The sequence below is a fragment of the Laccaria bicolor genome, genomic scaffold (assembly GCF_000143565.1).
Source record: "Laccaria bicolor S238N-H82 LACBIscaffold_42 genomic scaffold, whole genome shotgun sequence".
Taxonomy (NCBI): domain Eukaryota; kingdom Fungi; phylum Basidiomycota; class Agaricomycetes; order Agaricales; family Hydnangiaceae; genus Laccaria; species Laccaria bicolor.
The window spans coordinates 229,544-254,892 of record NW_001889913.1 but is presented as its reverse complement, the minus strand read 5'-3'; the positions used below and the strand labels follow the sequence as shown (position 1 = coordinate 254,892).

Sequence of the window (25,349 nt, the reverse complement as noted above, 5' to 3'; positions counted from 1 at the left end):
AAGAGTATGCACTCGAATCGTATAGCGTAATAGTTCCATCCAATGGTATAGTGCTGAAGTAGAGTGAGCTTGTGCAGAATGATAAACGGACTTGCTTGATATATCCATCCAAGGGTAGGCATCTCCTCACTCAGCGCTAGCGCTTCACATACCTCCCCACCCTATGCCAAAACAGATGTTCCTCCGGCTCGCCCTCCTTCCCCCATACACTACCCTCCCTCCACACCGATTCCTCTTCCCCATCGTGCGTCCTTTTGAGTCCCGCAATCCACAAATGAGACGGTCTATCCATCTTACATCCATCGAATATGATAGCCCACAACGGAGCCCAGAATCTCTGCCACCACGCGACGTCCGCCCGGGGGCTCAACACGTGTTCATAGTAGAGCAGCTGGCCCCCCGGTTTAAGTGCATCTCGTACGAGGGTTTTTAACGTGTTTTGGGGATTGGGAATGGTGCATAGTGTGAGCACTGAGATGATGGTGTCTACTGGGGCGCCTAAGGAGAGGATGGTGGATGTGTGTTCTGCGCCGCAGGAGAGGATGATGAGTGTCCCGTCTGATTCGTGGTACCCCGCCTCATTGGCCAGAGCACGTATGTGCGGATGCATGAGTGTGTTGGGCTCCAAGGCAACGTATTTTGAGATCCTAGCGCGGTTGAGGTAGTTTACAGTATGTCCGTGACCTGTTCATTCGAGTGTATGTGAGCGGGAGGAGAAGAGGGAGGCGTATGTTACGGGCCTGCGCCGAGATCTAGGACAACGCCGTATGCATTTGGAGTGATAAGACGTTGTTTTGTTGGACGTCCGTTTTCGTCTGTCCCTGGGCCAAAGGCGACCCAGAGGTTTGCCATGAAGGTGCGTGAGAGGGCATGGGGACAGAGGAGAAGGCAGGGGGAATGGAGGATTGCGCGGAGGGTGGGGAGGATGGCTACTTGGATTGCGAATCTGAGGTCTGTGAGGATGCTCAGTGCAGCAGAGAGCTTCATGTCATGGAGGGGACGTACTTGGAAGCGATCGGGCCGTGAAAGAAGGGAATAAATTTGTTCACACGGTAGGCTGATCGTTCTTCTCCGTCATGTCAAATGTGCTTCGCCAACGAGGATGGGTGAGTCGAATGTCCGCCAACGTCGTTAGGGCATTCCTGGCAGCAGTGGCACGACTCGACAAGTCACTGTCACCTTCACTCACCCTCTCAAGACTATGGAGTCACCCCTTCACCTGGTCAGACTCCATCTACCTCTTCCACATCGCCTACTTCACCTTCTGGCTCACCATCATGGGCTCTCCCCCATTCCCTTACAAACTCGCCATACCCATTCTACACATCACATGTCTCCTCATCCCCTTCACATCTCAGTTCTTCCTACCCGCTACACCCATCTTTGCCTACCTCATCACATTCTACACCTCTCGGTTCATCCCAGCCTCATGGCGACCCGCCATCTTCGTCTCCCTCTTACCCACCCTCGAATCCGTCCTCTACGGCGCAAACATCTCCGACATCCTAACCCGCTTCACCCACCCCTCCCTAGACATCATCGCCTGGCTCCCCTACGGCGTAGGGCACTTCACAATCCCCTTCGTCGTCGCCGCCTTCCTCTGGCTCTTCCGCACCAAACAAGCACTCCACTTCTGGGCCCGCGCATTCGGATACATGAACATGGTCGGCGTCATCATCCAAATCCTCCTCCCATGCTCCGCACCATGGTACGAGCTCATCCACGGCCTCACTCCAGCAAACTACTCCATGAAAGGCTCCCCAGGCGGTCTAGCCCGCATCGACGCCCTCTTCCACTCCCACGCATACACCGTCACTTTCACAAACGCACCCATCCCATTCGGCGCGTTCCCCTCTTTACACGCAGGCTGCGCGACCATCGAAGCCCTCTTCCTATCCCACTTTTTCCCAGCCACTACAAAATACGTGTGGGCTTACACGGGCGTGTTGTATTGGGCTACGATGTACCTATCACATCACTACCTCATTGACGTCGTAGGCGGCGCGTGCCTAGCCACTGCCTTCTTCTACCTATTCCTCCCGGACGACCTTAGGGGCTCCGCAGCACTCACGCCCCCGCCCAACCTCACTTCCTCCTCCCGCTTCAGGGGCAGGTCAAAGTACGAAGTCTACGATTTGGAGGATCCGCGTAGGGGAGGAGGGGGAGGGATAAATGGGACAGTGGATACTGCGGATTTCGAATTGAGCGAGACGAGTTCGGATGACGAGGAAGTGGATATCACGTATCGCTCGCCCGTGCCTGGTTCACTTGCTTCTTTTGGCTCGCAGCAGAAACAGGTTTGATTGTTTTTTTATTTTCGGCATGACGTCGTTAACGAAATATCTATTCATAGTTCATAGCGCCCAAGAGGGATCAGGGGAGGGGCGGCCATAGGCATACGGCGAGTATTGCGAGTCTTATTAGGGGAGATGAGAGGGGTCCAGAGGATGGTTGGAGTCCTGTCTCTGGCGCGTTCGTCATTCCTCATGGACGGGATAGTAGGGTTTAGAGGCACGCGATTTGGACGTTACCCCCTGCTCCCCTTTTGCAAGTTCTCGCCTCCCTCCAGCCTCCGAGTTTCCTCCCCCCCCTCATCCCTCACTTTAATTCCAACAACCCCACCCACCCACGTTCCTTCATTGCCCCCCTGAATCTACCATTTATTTATTTGTTGTGCCACTGTGCAGGATCCCCCTCGCGATACCACATACATTTGACAAACTATTAAGTACACTACAATTTGATGGCTTTCTTTCTTCTTGTTCTCTTTTTCTTCCATTGAGATGTTTTTGAATTTTGAGTGTGCATTCACCAGCTCATGATATATCAAAATTGGGATATTAGCTTAAGCACAAGCATTCAGTACAAAAACTACATGAAAATTGCCCTTCTATGATTGTAACAAATTTCAGAATGTTTGAATGAACTCTTCATGAAGAAAAACCCAAGGTTATGGGTTTATCATTGCATTGAGCAGTGAGTCAAAACTTGTGCAACACCTTGTAAAAGTGTAGAAGTACAAACCAAATATGTTGATAATAAAGTAAAAATACCTCACCATTGCTGATGTTATATACTATTTTCAAGGTGCAGTGTATACTGTCACATAAGAGAATCTGCATGAAATATAGCCAGAAAAGCAGGGGGAAATAGCAATTGTGCTCACTGTTAGTGATGAAATTGAAGAAAGATAATTTCAGGGTCTAGTGCATATGGTCCAAATATGGAAACTTCTCCATTTATAACAAAAATGGAAAGAAAACCACATAAAACTGCTTTCAAACATTACATTGTTCTCTAGCTACATTTACCTCAATACTAGATCTTGAAATGTCATACTTGGCTATTCAAGTCACAAAACTTCATCCCAATGTTTCTTCATACAAAAATACTACCACCATAACATCCACAGAGAGGTTTCAACATTCTAGATAATCATCATCTGACGAAAAATCATCACTGCCATAATCTGACAGGTCCAACATAGTTACAACTGCCCCATTCTCTTTCAACAGCCTTGCAATGGCCTTATGGCCTCTCCTTGATGCTGCCTGGAGTGCCTTTCCATACTTTCCTCCCCATGCATTTACATCTGCTCCCTTCTCTATCAGCAGCTTTGCAATGGACTCATGTCCTTCACTTGATGCTGCCTGGAGTGCATTTCCATAATATCCTTCCTGTGCATTTACATCTACCCCCTTCTCTATCAGCAGCTTTGCAATGGCCTCATAGCCTCCATTTGATGCTGCCTGGAGTGCATTTCCATAATATCCTCCCTGTGCATTTACATCTGCCCCCTTCTCTATCAGCAGCTTTGCAATGGCCTCATATCCTTCACTTAATGCTGCCTGGAGTGCATTTCCATACTTTCCACCCTGTGCATTTACATCTGCCCCCTTCTCTATCAGCAGCTTTGCAATGGCCTCATAGCCACTTGTTAATGCTGCCTGGAGTGCATTTGTATGCCATCCTCCCTGTGCATTTGTATGCCATCCTCCCTGTGCATTTGTATGCCATCCTTCCTGTGCATTTGTATGCCATCCTCCCTGTGCATTTGTATGCCATCCTCCCTGTGCATTTACATCTGCCCCCTTCTCTATCAGCAGCTTTGCAATGGCCTCATGGCCACTTGTTGATGCTGCCTGGAGCGCATTTCCATATCTGCCTCCTTGTGCATTTACATCTGCCCCCTTCTCTATCAGCAGCTTTGCAATGGCCTCATAGCCTCCATTTGATGCTGCCTGGAGTGCATTTCCATAATATCCTCCCTGTGCATTTACATCTGCCCCCTTCTCTATCAGCAGCTTTGCAATGGCCTCATATCCTTCACTTAATGCTGCCTGGAGTGCATTTCCATACTTTCCACCCTGTGCATTTACATCTGCCCCCTTCTCTATCAGCAGCTTTGCAATGGCCTCATAGCCACTTGTTAATGCTGCCTGGAGTGCATTTGTATGCCATCCTCCCTGTGCATTTGTATGCCATCCTCCCTGTGCATTTACATCTGCCCCCTTCTCTATCAGCAGCTTTGCAATGGCCTCATGGCCACTTGTTGATGCTGCCTGGAGCGCATTTCCATATCTGCCTCCTTGTGCATTTACATCTGCCCCCTTCTCTATCAGCAGCTTTGCAATGGCCTCATGTCCTTCACTTGATGCTGCCTGGAGTGCATTTCCATAATATCCTTCCTGTGCATTCACATCTGCTCCCATTTCTAGCAAATTTTGTGATGCTTCAGTCAGTCCAGCCAGTGATGCATAATATAGTGGTTTAGCAATCTGATCCCTTTGTCTTTGTAGCTCTCTAAAGCCAAAGTAATCTATATTGCAAAGTCGAACCCAGTTCAGAAAAGCAACATTCTCATCTGTCAAGAGCTTCATCATCAATGTAAACAGTATAGATGACTGAGATCCATTTTTTCCACTGGAATGTGTATGTGAAATCCAGTGTTTTGCAGCATAGTTTGCAAGAGGGGAGGACACTTCCAGATTTGTATCAAGTGGCTCAGATGTATGGAATTGCAAAAGATATGCCAGACAGATTTGAGATATGACAGAGTGTGATAGCTCTTTATTGAAGCTGAAGTCTCTGATATGTGTCACTTCATGATTTTGAATATACCCAGATATCAGATATTCTTTGACAGAAAAGTGGGAAAGCTTGATATGACCTATTTAATAGTCAGTGCTCATTTCAAACTGCTATTATTCTAAACCATACCATCTGATTTCATAATAAGACTAGAACATATTTTCAAGACATCCTTAATATCTCGAAGCTCATTATCAGAGTTATACTCTGGTCCATTCTCAGCACAAAGATCAATAGCAGCAGTTGCAGCCAGTTCTTCCAGTGTCAGTGGACGAACAGCAAAAGATAGCCACTGCAAAAATGTTTTTGCATAACCATGATCTTCTTCATTGATCCCCAGCAAGATTTGATCATAGGTTTTATCCAAACCCTGAGGTAGATCAGCTAGCCGCTTTTTTAGGTCAGCCTTGTTCCGGCACTTTTTGAACTCATTTAACTGTAATGCAACCCAGCGAAACCTAAAATTGCAGTTAGTAATTATCCTGTCATTCAAATGTTAAGAATAAACACACATTCCATCTGCTTGTTTCATTAATGTCAACTTTATTTGCTCTTTAGTCTCAGAATTCCATTTTTGTAAGCCAGAGTCATTCTGAAGCTGATAGTCAAGATAGGCTACAAGATCATGATTCTTAGATTCCTTGACCAGGTCAAGATAATGAAAAGACTTGAGCTTGTCCTCAATCTCCTGCTCTGGGCGACTAGTAACTATCAAGTGGAGACCTAGATTGGTTTCTTTCTCCAGAATCACAGTCTCAATCCAGTTAAGAAGCTTTCCTCTTTCAATACATTCATCAAGAGCATCCAGAATAATGAATGTTGAGCTAAAGCCACCAAGAATTCTTTCAAGAGTATTCTGCAAATCATCCAGAGTTGGCTCCTGATGGCCATTGCCACAGCCAGTATAAAGATCTACCAAGACTTTAGGTACTCCACCCTCACATTTGAGACTGAATTGCCAGATGAGTGAGCGCATCAGTTTATCATGCAGCTGGAAATCCTTCTGTAAGTCTCTTCCATCAAAAAAGAAATATGCAGTAGCAGAATTGAATCTTTCAAGAACATTGTGAATTATTGCTGAACTAAGAAAATACAAATCAATTCAGTTTCATGAAAATGCTGGAATTCTCAACCTTAAAATGGTTTTACCAGAGCCAGCTGGATAGTTTGTCAATATCACATAAATTTACAAATTTTGACAAATGACTTACCTTTTCCTTTGATCCAGAGAAAGCCAGACTGTTTGAGCCACCCAAAAAATGTATTTCCTTTGAGAAACCATTGACAGGTGTTTAGTTGACTCTTCCAAATTTCATATGCAGCATTGTAGTTAACAGACTCCTTAGGGGGAGAAAGCCACTTATAAATCTTCTCCACTAACAAAAAAATGAAGTTAGTGATACATTCAAAATAAGAACCTGCAACAATACCCAGTTGTTCATCCCTAATCATCTCAAGTGTGATTTGAATATCTGAGTCCACCCCTACCAACCATATATAATTAAGTTGAATATAATGCTTTTCTTACTCCTTACCTTGATTGATGGTACCTATTGGGATTTAAGTGAAAGCAATAAAATGTGATGACCCAAATGCAACGAACCATAGTTGGGGCCTGTATTTGTATATTTACCTGAGAAGTTGTTTATAATGCCAGCTTGGTTTGTTGACAAGTCTGCATGGTCTATTAGATTTGAGCAGACCTGAGCTATATGCATAAGAGTACTGACTGGCCGGCATCCCTCCTTCATTGGGCAAGTCAGAACTTGGAGGATCTAAAAGAGTTATCAGGAATAGAATATAGAGATTTGGAGCAAGCATGAACCAGTCAAGATAGGAGAAGAGATAACAACATCACCTTGCACAGGGCCTTCAACCTGATCAACTGTGAAATTAGAATCAATGAAGGTCAACGTCAACATTATAGCAATTGGGGGTATCTCACAGGCAACAGTCATTTCTGTACCCATTGACACTAGGCCTACAGTCAGAACAGAGGCAACAGGTGGAGCAGTAGGCAGATGAGAAATCAGGAAATCAGGAAATGACAGAGGTTTGGGGTAACACAGACCCATGGAGATGGGTAAAACCTGCTGTGAGTGCTCAACCTCTCCTAACCCAATGACTTCAACCAAATCGCCTGTGAATTGATTTGATGAGGAATCAATGTTGACTCTGGGGCAGGAAGATTAAGATGTAGCTCACTGGTGGCTGGCATGGCTATGTCCTCTGCACCGATGGTGGAAGATGGAGTTATCAAGAGGCTACTGCCATCCGGGGATTCAGGTTGACATTTAGCTCGTAGGACAAGGTCTAGAACTCTAACCTCAAACCGCCATAGCGTTTATTACGAGGGTGGTCGGTGCTCGTGACTTGATTGGGCAATTCCTCGAACTTGCGTTTCAAATGATTTTCGCGGGGGTTATTAGAATCAGACATGGTGGTTCAGAAGAGAGTATCGATGCTGTGCGGCGCCAAACGTCAGAATGGGTAACGGACCGTTTCTCAGAGTCAGCTGACGTTCCTGATTAAATAAGGTCCCTCCGACTCCCTAGACGTTGTATCGAGTAGCGCAGAAGTTTGAGGGTGTAAGTCTTCGGCGTCAAGTCAGCAACCAGACGCACAAAGGACGGCCGTCAACGGTGACCGAGAAGCAAAACAATGAAGTGACGGAACTCAGAGTCGAAGGGACGAAAGGAGGATGTCATGGTGTGCTTGTTTTGGCTGTGGCTGTGCGAAAAGACCCAAAGCTTTTGCAGCTATCGACGACCCCAACGCTAAACACATCTACGTCTTTTTCTTTCGACACCTTTCGACGCACCTAAGGGCCCTTCGGCCAGCTTCGATGGGATCCACCCATGGCTTCAGCTCCGCCGCGAACCCCCTCGTTGAACATGACGACTCGTCCAATTTTCCTCTCTGGGTCGTTCAGCCACTGCCGACATCGCCTGGAGATCCTTACTCGACCTCCCGCTGCAATCAAAACGAAATTCGATGGCCGCTTTCGTCAACGTGTATCGATATAGAGAGAGCGGGGAGCTGTAGAGATTCAAAGGATGCGCGAAGACTTTGTTCATGGGATTCATCGCAAAGACGGCCGGGTGCATCAGCTCCGAGTGAGTTCCTCCTTCCATCAAGTCCCGTCCCTTTTCCACCTTACCTCGTTTGCCCGTTCTGTGCTGCAAACTTCACCTCCCCCTCCCCCTCGTTATTCTGCATGCAGCCGTTAGTCTAACATACTGATGATTCTGTGGCAGCTCTGGTCTCCTTAACCTCGTTTACGAGCGCCACGCTTTGAAAGCATACAAGACCGCAAAGCACAGGTTCCCAACGTTTCATTGCAGACGTGACGGGCGTTTTCAACGATGCCCAGCTCGACGAACCTAATACGCTCTCGAGAAGCTCTACATACCATGGTATGTTATTGCCGTCCTCCTGATCATAACCGCAAGCTTCAGCCGGAGTGCTGGAGAGTAGGGATAACGGCCGTCTTTCCTTTGGTAAGTTATCGCCCTTGCGTTACTTATTCATTCAAACCCTCCTTCCTTCCTCGACCTCTGAAGTCCTTATCACCTCGCATACATTCAATCTTTTCCTTCACTGACCACCCCCATCTGTTACCCAGGCCCTGGTTCCTTAGAACTAACGCAAGCCCCACTTCGATGATCTTACCCGTCTTTCCTAGGTCCACCATGGCTCGCACGACCGGCCACTTGCATCCCTTCGCGCATCGACTCACGAAGGCACACTCGCACGGACATTGATCATCTGATCGGTTGCGCCCAGCCCTGTGGCTCTTCGGTCGTTATCCTCTACTCGTTGCTCAGAACTTTTCAGCTACCCCCCAATGGCTCCAATCTCTGCCCATAATACGAGCAATCGTTGTCTCTGGAGTCAGCGTTCACACCGCGTAGAATCTCCATCGTGCGTATCCATCCGCAGCTCGTCGTCGCCATGGGCTGCCGCAACCTCGCACATACAAATGTACCCATCGTTGAGTGGGCTCTTGTAAGTTTGGATTAGACGGGACCGACGATGGTTACTGACATCCGCCTTCTTCTCGTTCAGCAGATTGAGGTTGAGTCGAAGAATTGGAACGGCATCAATATGCACGCGACCTGTCGTGACATTCGAATATGTTACTTGTAATGGAGCGATAACGTATAATCATAACACTCCCCCAACTTGACTGCGTAGCTAGACCCATTGATTGATACTCACATTCTACCCACAACTAGCACAATGTCAATCGTAATTTCATTATTTCCGAGAACATGAATGGTACTGATTGATTGCTATTACTTCCTACTTTCACAACAAATATACATACCCTCCTTTGCCAACGTGACGGTTCTGGCGTTGATGATGCCAATAGTCGGGAATGCGGGATACGGCGGTAGGTACAGGTGAAGAACTGGGTTTGCGGCCGTAGAGGTCGACCAAAAGTGATTGGAAGCGGTGTACATGCAACCTACGTCCGTGTCATGGAGCAAAGGGTGGGGTAGGTAGAGTTAGGTGTCTAGGAGATCTCCCAGCACAAAGAAAACGTTGCGAGGATGAAGTGTGTGAGAAGAGGAAGATGAAGCGGCGGCTCAGAGGAGTGGAATCCACTTTTGAGAGGGCTATAACTCGCTCCTACGGGCCGCACACTGTTCTTTGCCCTGCGCGCGTCATGATCCCCGGTCAACGCATCACCACCTCCTAAGTATCTTAACGACAGCTTAAGTCTCTCCCGGTTGGGGTGGTCACGTTGCCTTGCAAGCGATTGGATTCCTCAATCGTGGGATTCAAGCTCGTATGGGAAGAGTCGAATGAAAGTGGGTGGTAGCCCTTTCGGTCCGAGAGGGGAGGGAGCCTATGTAACATCTATCCGTCAAGATTTTCCGAACGCGCCGTTGTACATAGACCCAGCGACGTATTTTAATTCCTTTAGGTCGGACCCGCGGCGAGGCTGTGAATGGACCAAGACCTATTATCAAAATTGATCTGTGTAAGTAGGCAGAAAGAGAGGGCAATGGGGACGGTAGGACTTACGAAAGTCGTTAAATGCGCGAGTTGTTAATATAAATTCAACGAGTCTGGCGTCCTCGAGCTTGTAGCCAGCATCATGAGTTGGTGATCAGATACGCGGACGTCGACTTGGCTTGGCCCGCTGGCGCAGGAAGTTAGAGTGGAAACAGGTGAAGAAGAGAAGAGGAAACACTTACTGATCAACTTTAGGCGCTTGTTACTCTGAGCGACATTTTCCTGCTGATGAGCCTTCGTTGGGCATGAAGAAGACTATAATGATAGATCAGCCCTCTGGAATTACTCACGAGGATGGGATCGGGGTGAACTCACTGATAAGCCAACCTCATGATATCCTTGCCACCAACGAAATCCTTCAGGTGGTCCACTCGTTCAATCGTACCCGGCTTTTCTCTCGACATTCTTTAATTTATCAACCTCCCTTTCACGCGCCGATTCCAACAGAGGGCTTGTCAAGTCTTGGTGCAATAACGACTGACGAGGCTTTGGGGAAGTCGAAAGTCGACCAACTTCCGTCGTTTCAACGCGTGACCCTCGTCCGGTTCGTCCTGTGGATGGCGGTTGTGGTAGTGAAAAATCCAGGAAAGCGCATCAGCGAGAACTCGGGGTTGAACGAAGAGCCAACAGGTTTGCGCCGTAAGATCTTTACGTTGACGCCTGGGTTAGCAACACATTAGAATAGCCAAAGGCGTAGCACTCACTTGATAGTTCGAGCTCGTCCATGACCATCCACTGCACCTGCTACACCTTAATGTTCGTTCAGTGGCATTTGAGGTTGGCTGGATGAAGTTCGTTGCAGTTGCACGGTTGGAGGTGATCGTTCTGGGCCACTGGCGCTCGGATGTTTCCTCGTAACGCCCACCTTCGTCGTTTAGATTCCTAGGTTATACGGATTGCGATTTCTGTAAAGAGACCGTCAAAAATCGAGAATGATCCAAAGCAACGTAAGTACTCACAAGATACAAACTTCCCGTCCAATTATGAGTAAAAACACGGTGCGCGGTTTGCATTATCTCAAAGGAGCTGATAGTAGGTGTCATAATAATGAGCGGGAGAACGGATAACAAAATAGCAAAGAACTCTTACCAATTCATGGGTTTTCACGAGAAGGAAGTGCGACAGACGTGAGCGGCTGGGCCAAACGAAGTTGTAGCTTTATGGAATGCGTATTCGAAGATTGCGCGTGGACAGGTAAGTCGTGCATGATCACGTAGAGTCAACGCCGAGATTTGTCGACTAACGAAAAGATTGATGGGATACATTGATAGAGGGTAGAAAATACACTACTGCATCGGATATTGGTATTGTCCCAGAAATGAGATGAAGCATCAGACGAAGGACAATCGCGTAGAGCAGAAGAGGCGGAGAGAAGAGAGGTGACTCGGGTCGTGACCAGCGCAAGATCAACGTCATGAGATGGTCCAACTTGACAACCATTATGCCTTGACGTCGACCAAGACAGATCCAATACGTCGCACCGCCAGCTATCCCTGTCATTGCCTTTGCACCTCAATACCTCGCAGTACGATCATTTAATTCTCCCTGCCTCTTCGAGTTGGCCTGAGGCCGTTTGATGGCTGAAGCTGGGTTGGATAAATCTGAGGTGCGTTTGCCAGCTATCCCGCCAGTTTCGCCTTCTAATCTTACATAGTTCCTTCAAGCCCTGCAGTGTGCTACTCCATGGCGGTTCAGTTGGTCCTAAAAATTTGGTCGCAATATCGTGCAGTTTTACCTCACAGACATGCGGTTTCATCCAGACAGCCGCCATCCTCCACCTCTCTAGTCCTTCAGCAGGATGTTTAACGTTACCTCACGTCTTCTCGGATCTCGTGTTCGCCATTTAATGCCGTGGCATTGCTGCAGTTACCCAGGGAAAGCCTTGGCGATTCGGCCACGGTGACGTTCCACATCCTTGTGCGTTGTCCCCGTTGTGCATGAAGAGGATCCACCGCTGTTCTCTGTCGAACAGTCATCGCCATCATCCACTTACGAGGCTACGGTTACCGGCTACAGACCAGTCGGCCACCCGGGTCCATTGACCTTCTTTCAGCGCGAATCACCACCGCTTTTGACCACCTCCCACAGGCGCCCACCTCCCCGTCATCGACCGAACGGCAGACGATCCATATGGCCCGTTCATTCTTGCAGATTGCTGTTTCGGTCGTCTTGACGAGGGGTTAGACGAGGATCCGTGAGTGGACCCTTTTTCTCTCAAAGTGCATACGAAGATCTGACATTGTCGTTGCATTCATCAGGGAATGCTCTGATCTCTTTTTCCCCGTCTTCCCGACTCTTACTCTTTACGTTCTCGGCATGGCGAATGAACACTGTTCATCAACCTCCACCTATCACCACACTGGCCGATCAACCCGCTGGATAGACGTTGGCTTGGAATTTGCGTCAGATGTCCATTTCCAAATGCCACGATCCTCCAAACCTACCCACGTTTCCTCTATTTCTCTTCCCTCCGGACAGTTGCACTTTTCATATCATCGCATGACGAATTCCGGTGGATCCAAGCGCATCAGGACCATAACCGCTTGAAGCAACGATGTCGACAAAAGTTTTGCAGGAGATAGTCACCAAGACTTTGGTTGTGAAAGGGTCTGTGATCTTGACTGATCTTTCCGACGAAGTCGTGAAGGGAGATGCGGCTGTCGCTCATGGGACGTTCTCTGACGTATTGAAAGGTACTTGGAACGATCCAATTGAGAGACGGCCTCGGTCGGTAAGTTTCTTTGTTGTGGTGTTGTGTTGCAAGGTAGCTCATGATATGATTCAGGTCGTCATCAAGGTCCTGCGTCAAGTCATGGTACAAAACGTTCGAGAGAAGCTCATCAAGGTATGGACTACTTCTGTTGCTTGAATGTTTTGAGCTGAATTGATGCTTTGTTAGCGACTTCAAGCAGAGGTTATTGCTTGGCATCGTTATGTCATCGCAATGTATCGCAGCTATTTGGGATAGTGCGTCTTTCACAGAGCATTGGCATGGTATCGCCTTGGTGCGAACATGGGACGCTTTGCAACTATCTGGAGCATTTCCCGAGCGTGAATCGATCAAGACTTGTACGCATTTCAAATCATCCACCGAGTTTGATCATTTAACTCTTGTTGTAGCTTGCCCAGGTGGCTTCTGTCATTGCCTATCTCCATACATTCAGGCCTACCATCGTCCATGGGGACTTGAAAGGAGTCAGGCCCCTTCCTTCATCCTCTCCCGCTCCACGCTGACCCCAAATCAGGGAAACATTCTGATTGGGTATACCATCATCACCGACATTGGGCTCTCCAATTGAAACCTCCGGCAAAGGTATACGCATCTGGACGCAAGTGCCACCTAGGACTCCCTCCAGATTTGCGTTATCGCCACGCTACACGCACGAGGTTTCACGGCCCCCAAATCGACGAATATTATTCGCAAGATGGGCTTGAAGAAGAAGAGAGTCAGTCTCTTGGCAATCATTGTTCTTCCTGCGATGCCCTGGAACTCAATTGCCTGCGTTGACGGCTTATCATTGATGAGCTGAGGAGTTGCTTTGGGCTTCCGAGTCGCCACCCGAATGGCAACGGGCGTAGACACGGTACATTGCTCAAGATTCTTCAGCTGCAAGTATATCTTTCCGTAGTTTAACAATTATTATTCGCTAGTTTTCCTATCGCCTGCTCATTATCCTGGCTACAGTGTCAACCCTTCTTCACCTTAACACCTTGAAGCCTTTACGTGTATTTTTTCACACCCTAGGACCTCCTTCGAAAATGTTATCTTGTACATGCTTTTCGCCAATTCAATTGATTCCAATTTCGCCAACGCGTCCAAGGCCGTTTCATCCCCCAACTATTTTGAAAGCGACGGTACTTAGCAAGTAAGAGTCTAATGGCTGACAGAAGAAATATGAAGGAACTGCACAGTAGATAACTTATAAAAGGCTACAGGTCCATCCTAGTGATAAAAAGTCCATTTCAATGCCCTGCCATGTCCGGTCAGGGGTTGTTCTTCGCTGATCAGTCGGCTGATCGCAACGGTGACAGTGTGGTATGCTCCGTAGCACAGTTGTATTTAGACGCTACAGATGTGTATCGGGAACCGGTTGTTCCTCATTGCGACCGCTCCGGAATATCTCTCTCTCTCTCTCTCTCTCTCTCAATAGCTTTGACCTTGGATTGTTCAACAATCCTTACCCTTTCTCTTTGCCAACTCCCCTTGACTAACGGGAGAGTTCAAGATCCCCACGCCCCCGGCGTCCCTCTTCCCCCCACCACTAATGGACACCACGAGCGGGGATGGTCCCCGCCTCCCATCTCCCCCGCTATCAGATATCTCCGTGATTTGGTGACACCACCAGCAAAAACGCGTCTCTGTGCTCTCAAAATGTGCCTGTGTTGCCGGGGTTGCCAGATGGAGTAGTAGGGTTATTGCCAGAGAGGAAGTCAAGCCAGTTGCTTCCCCCACTTCCCGACTCGTTGGCTGCACCTGAGGGTGTAGATGAAGATGAGGGAGGCGGATTGGGTACTATACAATTCGTCAGAGAAACTAACGGTTAAAGGAAGGGAAACTCTAACCTGGATTAGGTACATTCGAACGTGGTCCGTGGACAGGCCAGTCCAATCCCGTTCCACCATTTGGTCCCCCACCGCCCGAACGTTCGTCCCCTTCCATAAAAGCAGTGAAAAGATCACTTTGTCCACCTGCACCACCACCACTACCCCCGCCACTGGGAGGACCCTGGCGCAATTGGTGGTGGGTGTACATTCCGCTATCATGATTGGAAGAGATAGCGCTGCCTGGCAGAGGTGGGGGTCCAAAACCTGAGGAACGAGTAGGAGAGTGCGGGAGCGGATTGAAGTTGGATTGGGACAGGGTGGGGGAGGGGTATGGCCCGACCCAGAGAAGAAGGTGTGTATTGTGAACTTGAGGCTGGGTGATGCTGGTGGTGTGAGGATTCGCGCGGCCCGTGCTGGCTGTACCCTCCAGGCTGTTGGCCTCGGCTGAAGGAGATGGGGCTTCGGTGGTAGCTGTAGTTGTCTGGAGGGGACCGGCTCAGGGGAATAGCAGCGCTTCTGTCAAATCTGGGTCGCTTGTGTGAACCAGAGATGCGATCGTTGGAGATGGGGTGGAATGCCATGGGAATTGGGGGCTGTGGAACAGACGTTGGGCGAGAGATACAATCAAGCTGAAATGCGCCATGAATGGAGGGAGAGCGGTGGCAACAAGTGAGGACTTACATCGCTAGTGTCAAGGCTCATGTCGCCAGGAGTCTTCAACTTTCCATTATTCCTACGCTTGGGCTGCACAGGTACATCATCGTCGTCATCAACCTCGTCCCCTTCGCTGATATCGTCCATGTTGGCCAGGATATTACCTGAAAAGTTGAGCCTTCTCGCCATCATGCTTGGGGTGGAAATCAACAGGGACATAAAAATGGACAGTGGTATAGATACTTACTCGAAGCTGTCGTTACATTACAGTGTCTTGCATAATGCTTTGCAGCATGAATTTTTTCAAATCGTATTTGATTATATTTATAGTGAACCTGATATGTCACAACTACAGTGTTCCGGCACTCCTTCGGACAGGCTAAGCACATTCCCGTTTTGTAGTGGCCACACACCAAAATAACTCATTCTGAATTGACAATTCTATTTACCAATACATCTTATATGTAATTCCACATTTTCAGGAGAAACGAATTCCGGTACGTGAATAAATACACTGTTTAAGAAAGCGGGCAAAATGTCACGATATTCACTCCTTCGGACACTACGTGACACCACCAAAAAGTGTGTGAGAAATTAGCTTATGGCCATGTCGTGCAGTCACATTCTTGATGTTCCGTCTGTGCAACATTTCTGCTCCCCTCATTTTCCCTTTAAATGTCCCCATTCTCTTATTATTACCTTTACAGTAGGGTTGTATATCTATGGGATTTTTTTGCTGTGTGTGAGGTTTGTCGGATCTGGGCAAAACCTAAGATTAGCATAGTAACATTCCACAAATTTCATCAATTTCAGTGTAATTCACTCAGAGCACCTTGAGAACTTTACCAATTAATCCAATTTTTTGAATACGTGATCTCTATACCTATTTACAGACATATGCCAAGTTTGACAACGAGTGATGTTGATCTGCATGAATTAGAGCCGAGTGTCCGAAGGAGTGATGGTGTCCGAAGGAGTGCCGGAACACTGTAAGGCCCAACGAAATGATCTCTGTCCGGAATAAGCCTGAATGTGACATCTCAGGACCAGTTTAAACACAGCCAAATACAATTTCAAAAAATTCACGCTGCAAAGCATTATGCAAGGCACTGTAGTCCTTGATTAGTCCTGTTTTTACCGCGCCCTCCGAACCGCGTCAGAAAATGCTTATTGCGAGCAAAGCGAGCAATCCTTCACTAAAGCGCTGAAAGTTCGAACAAACAAGAACAAATTTTCCATTCGCAAAGGTCGAAACTTTTGGCGGGGAAAAAGAGTGTTTCGCCAATACCTCACGTATTTCTGAACCTTTGCAAATGAAACTTGTCAAGCACATTTATGTAGTATACCTTTACACACCTATCACAAAAAAATGCACTTTGTCTTATGAATTGCATGTTAAATTAACCCTCAAATTTAGGTGGCATTTTCAACAATCTTTCAAAACGGAATAACAAGAGCTAGACTATTCAAACATTTGTATCAGAGTAATTTACACATCTTAGATATCTTATTGCATGTTTCCTCAGTTGTTTTCCCCTGTAGCATTTGTTTTTGAGGATGGGACCAAGTCACGTGAAGTTGCGTTGACGTGGTCATGACTTGGGCCACCTCTACCCAAGCCACCGCAGTGGCCATAGTCAGTATATATTGGAACAAAGTTGACTTGTCCTTACCCAATGCCAGCTGCCAGGTGCCCGCTCCACAACCACAACAGTGCCATTTGCCCCCAATGTGACAAAGTGTTCGCACGCACCCGTCATCAATGGGATTCTTCCACCGAAACATGTTGCCTATGTTCATTTGAGCAAGCTGAACGGGAGGCTCATCAACGAGCACGCCTGACCATTCGCATACCACCACTTGGACCACAGAAATCCTGTGAACTCTGTCAGGACAGTTACTTGCTTGCTCAATATCTTGAACCTGGAAACGAAAACATCCATGCATGATGCAGCGCCTGCCGAAAGTGTGAACGGTGCACCAAATGCCATAAGATCAAGAAGAGAAAAAGATTTAAGAAACCCACCAAAATCTCCACCCTATTTAAGACCTGTGATGCCTGCCAGAATAAAGCTTTGAAGATCGCTCATTGAAAGCGACAAGAGGCTGAGGCACTGGGTCAGTCATCTGTTGTTGAAATGTAAACATAAATTTACGAGATCTTCGAACTAGGGAAGCGGTGGTGCACAAGTGGCGCACATCAGGTTTCCATAGACGCTTGCCGTGCCGCTGATGGTAGTATTCGCACAACGTGTAATGATTGCCAGAGAAACCGACGTGATGCTCGTATAGCAGCACAAGAGGATGAGACTGGCAAGGATGTAATGGGTGATGATGGCGCCGAAGGAGTCCACATTGAGGAGGTCGATGAATTTGATGAAGTTTTTGGGAATGGCGCTGACTTCATGGACATCCATCTGCCAGGAGATCCTGCGCTTTCTGCAAGAGAAACCGTTCTTCTGAAGAAACTTGACGAGAAGCTTAACGCGATCACATTTCAGTTGTGTGATTGCTGTCTTGAGGAAGGGTTTGATTTGAATGTTGTCGATGGCACATGCTCTAGATGTCGCAACAATAAAGGCGATCCTGTGAAGAAATGGTCATCAGAAAATAAAGTAAATCCAGGTATGTCGCAAACTCCTTCCAACTTCATTTTTCTAACAACATGTTAGCACTCGAGGTTCCTCTGTGCCTCAGAGGACTTACTGATATGGAGGACATGGTCATTGCACGTGTCAAGTCTTACATGCAGGACAGATGGACAAAGGGCTGACAGTTATGCTATCAAGATCATATCATTAACTTCCGTCAAGATATCACAGAGGTAGCGACGCGGCTCCCACACCTACCCGAAGAGACAGACCTGGTGATAATTTGATGCGACAATGTCGATTTGTCTGGCCACATCGACTTCACAGTGTGTTGACCCAAAATACTAGCTGCTCTTCAATATAAAATACAACATGACCCTGATTACGCGGACTTACTGATTGATCAAGACACCCTTGAACAGCTTCCCATGAATGGAACTGTGGCACACCGTATTCCAACTTGTCGAGAAGGACGCCAGAATGAGGGTGCACCTGAGCCCGCTGGTCCTGCTGCTGCAGCAGGGGAGCCTGCTGATGAAGATGACGGCACAAATCGTCAGACTGTTGGCGGTATCCTCAACCTTGCAAATCAAGAGGGCATCAAGGTGGAACAGCTCCGGCATGGTGCAAACACAATCATTCATGGCACAGAATATCAACAGAATATCGTAAGTATTTGCTTTATATCCCACAAATCTGCCACTTACAAGAGTTTAGATCAACACACCACCACTCAACACAACCCCAATCAACAAGTCAACTCCAGGGTATATGACTCAGGCATTTCCTACCCTTTTCCCAGACGGAGTGGGAGACTTCTACCAAGCTCGTCTTCAGAAAGTGGACCTTGGTGACTACTTTGCTCACCTTCTTCGTTTTCGAGGTGGGCGTTTTGCGCAGCACCGGCAGTTTCCATGGTTTGCATTCAACACGCTACAAAGACAATGAACAAGATGTCAGTCAAAAATATTCATCAAACAACAGCACGATGCCAGCCATCTTATGGTTGCTGATATCCAGTCGCTACTTGAAGGAGGCGACCAACAAATCACAAGTAAGATGGTATGATACGGAGCAAAGCTACGTGGCACACGTGCATATTGGCTTGCACGTCGCCACGAACTCATGGATATGATCCGTGTGCAAGGTTCTCCCAATGTGTTCTTTACACTAAGTGCCGCAGATTTGCAATGGCTAGATCTTCATCGTCACATGCCACAGAGTGAAAATGATGATCCGCCAGGTGACGAGAGGGCCGCACATCGACGACGCTGACTGGCGTTGAACCAAAATCCTCACATTGCGGCTGCATATCTCGATCAGAGGCTTCAAGCATTCTTCAAAATTTTCCTTGTTCCACTTCTCGGCGTTCAACAATTTTGGTATCGATATGAGTGGCAGGAACGAGGAAGCGGTCATATACATGGGTTCCTTTGGTTGAAAGATGCACCTGATACTGAAAGAATTGACTGGAACCTGTTGAAGAACCCAGACTCTATCATTTCTGATGATCAGCAAGAGAAGATGAAAGAGTTCATCACCTTTTATGACTGAATCATAACGGCAGTGAACCCTTTCCCAAGGGAAGATGAAAATGTCCCCCTTATTGGAGAACATCCGTCTTCCATTGCACGCGACACACTAAATCACACAAATCAAGAGCTTTCAGACTTACTCAACTGGGTTGAACGACATACCCAATGTGTCCCCGGTTATTGTCAAGTTAAATGAAAGCTTCCGGGACAGGAAGAGTACCGCATCTTCTGTCAATTTGACTATCCAATGCAGTGCCGGCATGATGCTGGCATTGGAAAAGATAGTAAAAATCGGATACAGTTTGAGCCTCAACGCAACGATCGACTCTTGAACTTATTCAACACACCGATGATTCTTGCTTGGCATGCCAACGTTGACATAAAGCCTGTCATGAGCAAAGATGCAGCAATTATGTGAGTGTATATCTGTATAGCCATGGAACGAACTCACGTACATACTAAGTTACATTGCAAAATATGCTTCCAAAGGAGAGAAGCAGGCCCCCGCTTTCACAGAACTCTTATCAGGAGTTGTCAACTCAATGGGTGAAGGAGGAACTGCACAATCAGCCTGCCAAAAGATGTTAAATAAAATGCTGGGTGAGAGGACCTATTCAGCCCAAGAAACAGCACACCTCCTTTTAGGGATACCACTCGCCCAAGCATCCTCCTCATTTGAAACTCTCTTCATTGGTTCAGATGGCGGAATGCAAGAACTTGGCCAGACAGATGAAGACGGCTCTGATGTGGAAACCGGTGAAGATGAGGAAGATCTTGCTGTTACTGGAGACTTGTGGTTGCAGAGATATATGAAGTGCCCACCATCGATGGAAGATCTGTCTCTGCAACAAGTTTGTGAGAAATACACCTGGCGAAAGAAAGAATGGAGAAGGAAGCGTGAAAAAACTCAAACGGTTCTTCGCGTTTATCCTCGCTACTCCCCAAACCCAGAAGATCCCCAATACAATGAATATTGCCAGACTAAAATCATCCTCCATCATCCATTTCGTGACCTCAAAGATCTGAAAATCCACAATGGTGAAGAAATAACATGGCCTGAAGTCCTCGCAGGATGTTGGGCCTCAGAGCATACTCACGAAAACGACACCCTTCGTTGCTGGGAAGAAGAAAATTGGACAAAAGACAGTGACGACGAAAATGAGGATGATGAGGATGTCATAAATCCTGATGTGGCTGAGTTCACAGAAGCAGATTGGCAGGCATATGCGCATATCCACCCCAATGTTGAGATTGAGCCCTATGGCGTGGCTGACCTTGGACGCCGGCCTCTTGATGATGGATGGGATATTGATGCATCACGCCAGTGGTGGAACGATGTCAATCTGCTTTCTACATGGATTGATGAGCAAAAACGGGAGGCCCCACAGCAAATTGAAGATGACAACTTACCTCTGGTGAACATAGACTCTTTGGAAGCTGAACAGCGCATGATTTTCAATGAGTACATCGACGCTGATACGGATGAAACCATCTCACCCGTATAAAATTCGGTTTTAACGATTTTACCGATAAAAGGTCATCTCTAATAAATACACTACATACAATTGCAATGATACAAAGAGTCAATGTGCATACCCGGCACAGTTGACTAAAAATGCAAATGCGTGGAATCTGAAAATAGGACAAGGCTTTGGAACTGGCAGCAGTACGCATCGTGACATTATACTTGGATCCTATCTAAGATTCACCTACCATGAAATAGAGCACGAAGAGGTTCTAGAGTAAACACCCAACGCAGGGAGAAGAATTGCATTACTACCAAAGGGTTTAGAAACACATAATGGATTTATTGTGAAAACTCGTGCTTATACAAGAAATACAGAAAAGACGACATAGACGCTTAAACGGCATGTCTGAAACATGGAAAGACTAAACTACACCTAGGTAGTAAACGTATGAAGACTTAGCGTGGCTCCCGGCCATTCAGAAAGTCATGTACGGCAGTTCCCGCGTACGCATCAAAGACTGATGCGTCTGAACGTCACAAGTACAAACATGAGAAAAAGACACATTCTATTATATGAAATATAATAAGAACCCCCTGACAATTAAGAAAGACATTTGAAAACACCTTCGGAGTGTCTCCCGACCTCCGTAATGAAAAGACGAGCCAAGACAAGGCATTTTAATTAAAAACTCGGAAGCGACGGAAGGCCGAAGACTATTGGTAAACGCGTACACATGCGCATCAACGCATCAGGAAACGTTAATCATTTTGTGATGTCATCTGTCAAACCGGTAAACCGGGCCATAGAAAGAAACACGCGAGATCATGCCAAGCTAAGAATAGCTATGTCGGCTAACTCCGCGTACGCATCAAACACTTGATGCGTTTGAAAATGAAAGACGCGACACTACAAAATCTGTAGTGTTCACAGAGATAGACTACAAAATATACCACACGTTCATTAAATTTCATATTTGTAATTCGGACCGAAGTATCCCGCATTAAAACACATGTAAAACATAGATAGGGGTTCCTGGAGTATATAAGGAGCGCGCTGGCAGGTCAAAAGGGAAGCAATCGTCCCCCGTTGACCAGCTAGTTGCACTCCAAGTAGAGACTTAGGAGGTGGACAGTTGTAATCAATTAAAGGAGATTTCTTCGTGGTCAAGAAAAGTACAGTGTGAACGAAGCCAGCGTGCTTGGGAGTCAACTTGCTTGGAGACTTTTGAATAAGAGGTTTTAAGGACACAGTATCATTTTAGACGAGACAGCGTACTCGTACCCTTGGTTTTGGAGCGTAGTGACATAATAAAAACTCATGGGAGTCATAAAAGTCAATTAAAGTCGTGTTTTGTGTTAATAAAAGAAACTGTGATCAAAGAACTTTGCATTTAAGAGACCAAGTTCCCAGAAAGATATACTTTGTTCTATTGAACTATTCTAAACCACACCTTATAATAAAAACCCAATTTTGAACGAAAACTCTTGAGACTTGAACCTAAGAAGACAAAAGTGGTATTTCTTAATACCAAAGGCCCTCGAACTCTTGCACCGAGATTGTGATAGTGTGTGTGTGTGTGTGTGTGAGTGAGTGTTAGGTGTTTAGGGTTTTCCCCCGACGCGCTTGATCCTTGTTTGCGTGTTTCGCACTTTCACGTTCATCCCCGTGCAAAGCGTATCATCTGGAGCCCACCGCGAGGGTCTCCTTTTGTTTTTGATAAAGCAAAGACTTGAAAGTTTAGTGATCTACTGGATCATTCTATTTGAACAAAAGTTTGAATTAAAAAAAAAAAAAAAAAAAAAAAAACCGCTAGCGTTTGAAGCAATTTAAATACTAGTGCAGAGCCGTTCACCACGGCACCAAAAATCAGACAAACAGCGAATTCTATTAGAGCAGGGGAATCGTCAGGTTTACCACCTCCACCTAAACGAAAAGCTAAGCAACCTGCAACAGCAGTAGAGCAAAGGTTTCCGTTAAGAACAGAGACAGTATCCCAACCACCTCCTCGCGTGACTTGTAGAAAAACTGTTAGGGCATCTGATAATATAAACCTGAACTCGTTAGCCCAAAGAAATATTACAAACATGCCAGATAATACCCAAGATGAAGCTCCTGCCACTGGAGGCAGAAGATCGTCTAGACCGATGCCATTGCCAGGCTCTCGAGGAGCCCCTAACTTTGACAAGGAAAAACCCATTGAAATGTTGAGATTCATTGACCAAATGGAGGACTTGTTCAAAGAGCATGGTATCGATGATGATCAAGAAAAGAAGAAACAGTTAGGAAGGTATACGGACCAGATGACGGAATTTGAATGGCAAGCATTTGACACGTTTGCTCCCGAAATTGAATACAAGGAGTTTAAACAGGCGTTGATCGATGACTATCCAGAGGCAAAGAATGCTGGAAAAGGAACACTAGCAAATTTGAGAAAAATTTGTAATGACCATCAGCGCATTGATATTGATGACATTGTTGCACTTAAAAGCCTCACTAGAGGTTTCCGGGCAGAACAAAAATTACTCTTGGTGCCACCTGCCTTGGTGAGCAACAGAGAATTGGTAGAACTGTTTTTAGGATGTCTAAGGGATAGTTTCCGAGGACAAGTGGAAGGAAGTCTCAATATTAAGCTTTCCCGAGACAAAGGAAAAGCTGTCGATGGAAAAGAACGCCGTCCAGAGGATCCATATGCCATCCTAGATGTAATTGAAATGGCTGAGACTATTGCAGGACGTGCACAAGGGATTAGCTCTTCAAGTGATAACCGGGTTGGTGTCAATACGACAGAAACACGGACAACATGAGAGCATCACACGCATAATACACCGGCACATAGTGTTAAGCTAGAAGATGATATCCGAGAATTAAACCAGAAAGTGGCGTTACTCATGGATAAAATTACATCGAGTGAAAAAGCACAGATGAGCGCTTTCCAAGCGTCTAGACAAGAAATGAACAAATTAACTGAGATGTTAATGACCCAGCATGTTACCTCGGCACCCACCATGAGGCAGACACAGCCTACTTGGAGAATGGGTTCAGATGGATGCTGGTACTGTGAAGAAACGGGGCATTTCGCAATGAATTGTCCTCATAGGGAAGAACATATTAGAACGGGAAAAATTAAAATGTCCGGTCATAAGATGTTTTTCGCGCTCACAGGACAACCAGTACCTAGAGGGACAAATGGGAAGTCTGCTAAAATGATTGTTGAGGAAGCTAGCAATAAAGATATGATGGCGCAAAGCAATATGTTTGCATCGCCTGGAGAAATTTACACACAGAACAGCGGAGAGCCAGGTATCATCCAGTTGGGAATAGATGCTCGAGTTAAATCAGTATACACCAACCAGATTAGAGATTCGAGAGATGATCTTTTAGATAAAATGGCTACTCGAATTGATACGCTGTTGGGTAATAAAGTGCCGGCACAGGTGGCACGTCCATCGGCACAAGAAGTTGACATAGTTAACAATATGAAAAACATTCTGTCATATTTTGAGGAACAGCAAGGTCAAGGTCAAGAAGCTGCAAGTTATGTAGCTACTAGACGCAGTCAAGCTGATACTCAGGGACAGCAGGGTTTCTCGTAGGTTCAAGGATTGAGCGATCTGGTAGGAATGCGGCCAATACCAGAAGTAAGAAAGCTCTTGAGAACCAAACTAAAGCTAAAAACCGCAGACAATTAGCAGAATTCGAAGATTCTGATGATGAGCAAGAAGAAGAAATTGAAGAAATGGAGGAAGAAATTCCGCCTGTAGTAATTAAAGAAACCCAGAAAACTATACCAAAACCGAAAGGGAAGCCTAAACCACTTCTCCCAAGGGATGATGAAGAAGAGGATCCAGTGCCTAGGCATAAACAGTTACCATACTTAAATATTCCTGACCTGAATGATCCTAGACAAAAAGAAGAAATAAAGATTGATAATTTTGAGCCAATTATTGATACTGAGAAAAGACCTGTTTCTTATAAACACCAAGCACCAATTGAGAATGTGACACATGAGAGAGAGGCTTTAGCGAATCTCTATAATGCCCCAGTTACACTGACGGCAGAGACTTTGATAAGCATTTCCCCAGGTATTAGACACGACTTGATTAAAGCTTTATCTAAGAAAAGGATGCCAGTACAACAAGCTCAAAACCGAAAAGTTACTATGATGGAAGAGCCTGACGTTGATGCGGTACCGTTAAAACCTACAAAATTTGAATTGGAGGCAGACGCGATATCTATTAATGATTTAAATATAAAAGCGGCTTTTATAGTGACAACAAGAGATGAAGGAAATGTGCCAAAAGGGTCTATCATAATCAGTGATCCAGTAGCGCAATACCTGCAGAGTTTAGGTCCGTCTGAGAAACCGAAACAAATCTATGTTGCAAAGGAGTCTCATGCATTACGAACCGTCTTCCCAGTAATAATAGAATGGACAGATA

General features: G+C 46.4%; 8 protein-coding genes across 8 annotated transcripts; 5 read left to right on the top strand and 3 right to left on the bottom strand.

Moving 5' to 3' along the window:
- Positions 1-136: 136 nt before the first annotated feature.
- On the bottom strand, positions 137-987 carry LACBIDRAFT_309857 (uncharacterized protein; the record flags this gene model as incomplete). Its single annotated transcript, XM_001887079.1, has 2 exons — positions 137-684; positions 741-987. 2 exons carry the CDS (start codon positions 985-987, stop codon positions 137-139), a joined length of 795 nt encoding a protein of 264 aa, XP_001887114.1.
- Positions 988-1,130: 143 nt separating this feature from the next.
- LACBIDRAFT_159197 (uncharacterized protein) lies at positions 1,131-2,045 on the top strand (the record flags this gene model as incomplete). Its single annotated transcript, XM_001887137.1, has 1 exon — positions 1,131-2,045. A coding segment is annotated over one exon (915 nt), but the record flags the coding sequence as incomplete, so codon positions are not given.
- Positions 2,046-8,756: 6,711 nt separating this feature from the next.
- LACBIDRAFT_309854 (uncharacterized protein) lies at positions 8,757-9,366 on the top strand. Its single transcript, XM_001887136.1, has 2 exons — positions 8,757-9,099; positions 9,160-9,366. Exons 1-2 carry the CDS (start codon positions 8,939-8,941, stop codon positions 9,278-9,280), a joined length of 282 nt encoding a protein of 93 aa, XP_001887171.1. The 5' UTR covers positions 8,757-8,938; the 3' UTR covers positions 9,281-9,366.
- A 1,125-nt stretch (positions 9,367-10,491) lies between these two features.
- On the bottom strand, positions 10,492-10,848 carry LACBIDRAFT_309853 (uncharacterized protein; the record flags this gene model as incomplete). Its single annotated transcript, XM_001887078.1, has 2 exons — positions 10,492-10,667; positions 10,821-10,848. 2 exons carry the CDS (start codon positions 10,846-10,848, stop codon positions 10,492-10,494), a joined length of 204 nt encoding a protein of 67 aa, XP_001887113.1.
- A 1,822-nt stretch (positions 10,849-12,670) lies between these two features.
- LACBIDRAFT_309851 (uncharacterized protein) lies at positions 12,671-13,350 on the top strand (the record flags this gene model as incomplete). The annotated part of the gene is made up of 4 exons (XM_001887135.1): positions 12,671-12,851; positions 12,902-12,961; positions 13,016-13,185; positions 13,237-13,350. The coding sequence occupies 4 exons, from the start codon at positions 12,671-12,673 to the stop codon at positions 13,348-13,350; spliced, it is 525 nt and encodes a 174-aa protein (XP_001887170.1).
- A 663-nt stretch (positions 13,351-14,013) lies between these two features.
- On the bottom strand, positions 14,014-15,508 carry LACBIDRAFT_309849 (uncharacterized protein). Its single transcript, XM_001887077.1, is given in 6 exon segments — positions 14,014-14,060; positions 14,066-14,084; positions 14,266-14,455; positions 14,491-14,629; positions 14,680-15,290; positions 15,343-15,508. 2 exon segments carry the CDS (start codon positions 15,505-15,507, stop codon positions 14,877-14,879), a joined length of 579 nt encoding a protein of 192 aa, XP_001887112.1. The 5' UTR covers position 15,508; the 3' UTR covers positions 14,014-14,060; positions 14,066-14,084; positions 14,266-14,455; positions 14,491-14,629; positions 14,680-14,876.
- Positions 15,509-17,639: 2,131 nt separating this feature from the next.
- On the top strand, positions 17,640-18,088 carry LACBIDRAFT_309848 (uncharacterized protein; the record flags this gene model as incomplete). Its single annotated transcript, XM_001887134.1, has 2 exons — positions 17,640-17,940; positions 17,988-18,088. 2 exons carry the CDS (start codon positions 17,640-17,642, stop codon positions 18,086-18,088), a joined length of 402 nt encoding a protein of 133 aa, XP_001887169.1.
- Positions 18,089-22,994: 4,906 nt separating this feature from the next.
- On the top strand, positions 22,995-24,503 carry LACBIDRAFT_332575 (uncharacterized protein; the record flags this gene model as incomplete). The annotated part of the gene is made up of 3 exons (XM_001887133.1): positions 22,995-23,453; positions 23,641-23,678; positions 23,747-24,503. The coding sequence occupies 3 exons, from the start codon at positions 22,995-22,997 to the stop codon at positions 24,501-24,503; spliced, it is 1,254 nt and encodes a 417-aa protein (XP_001887168.1).
- Between the last annotated feature and the right edge of the window lie 846 nt (positions 24,504-25,349).

What these genes read in the sequence shown, in the direction of transcription:
- LACBIDRAFT_309854 (XM_001887136.1), top strand. Translation starts at nt 8,939, where the DNA reads ATGGCTCCAATCTCTGCCCATAATACGAGCAATCGTTGTCTCTGGAGT. An exon ending in CCATCGTTGAGTGGGCTCTT is followed by an intron (nt 9,100 to 9,159) that starts GTAAGTTTGGAT and finishes CTTCTCGTTCAG; the next exon opens with CAGATTGAGGTTGAGTCGAA.
- LACBIDRAFT_309849 (XM_001887077.1), bottom strand. Translation starts at nt 15,507, where the DNA reads ATGATGGCGAGAAGGCTCAACTTTTCAGGTAATATCCTGGCCAACATG. An exon ending in TGAGCCTTGACACTAGCGAT is followed by an intron (nt 15,291 to 15,342) that starts GTAAGTCCTCAC and finishes GGCGCATTTCAG; the next exon opens with CTTGATTGTATCTCTCGCCC.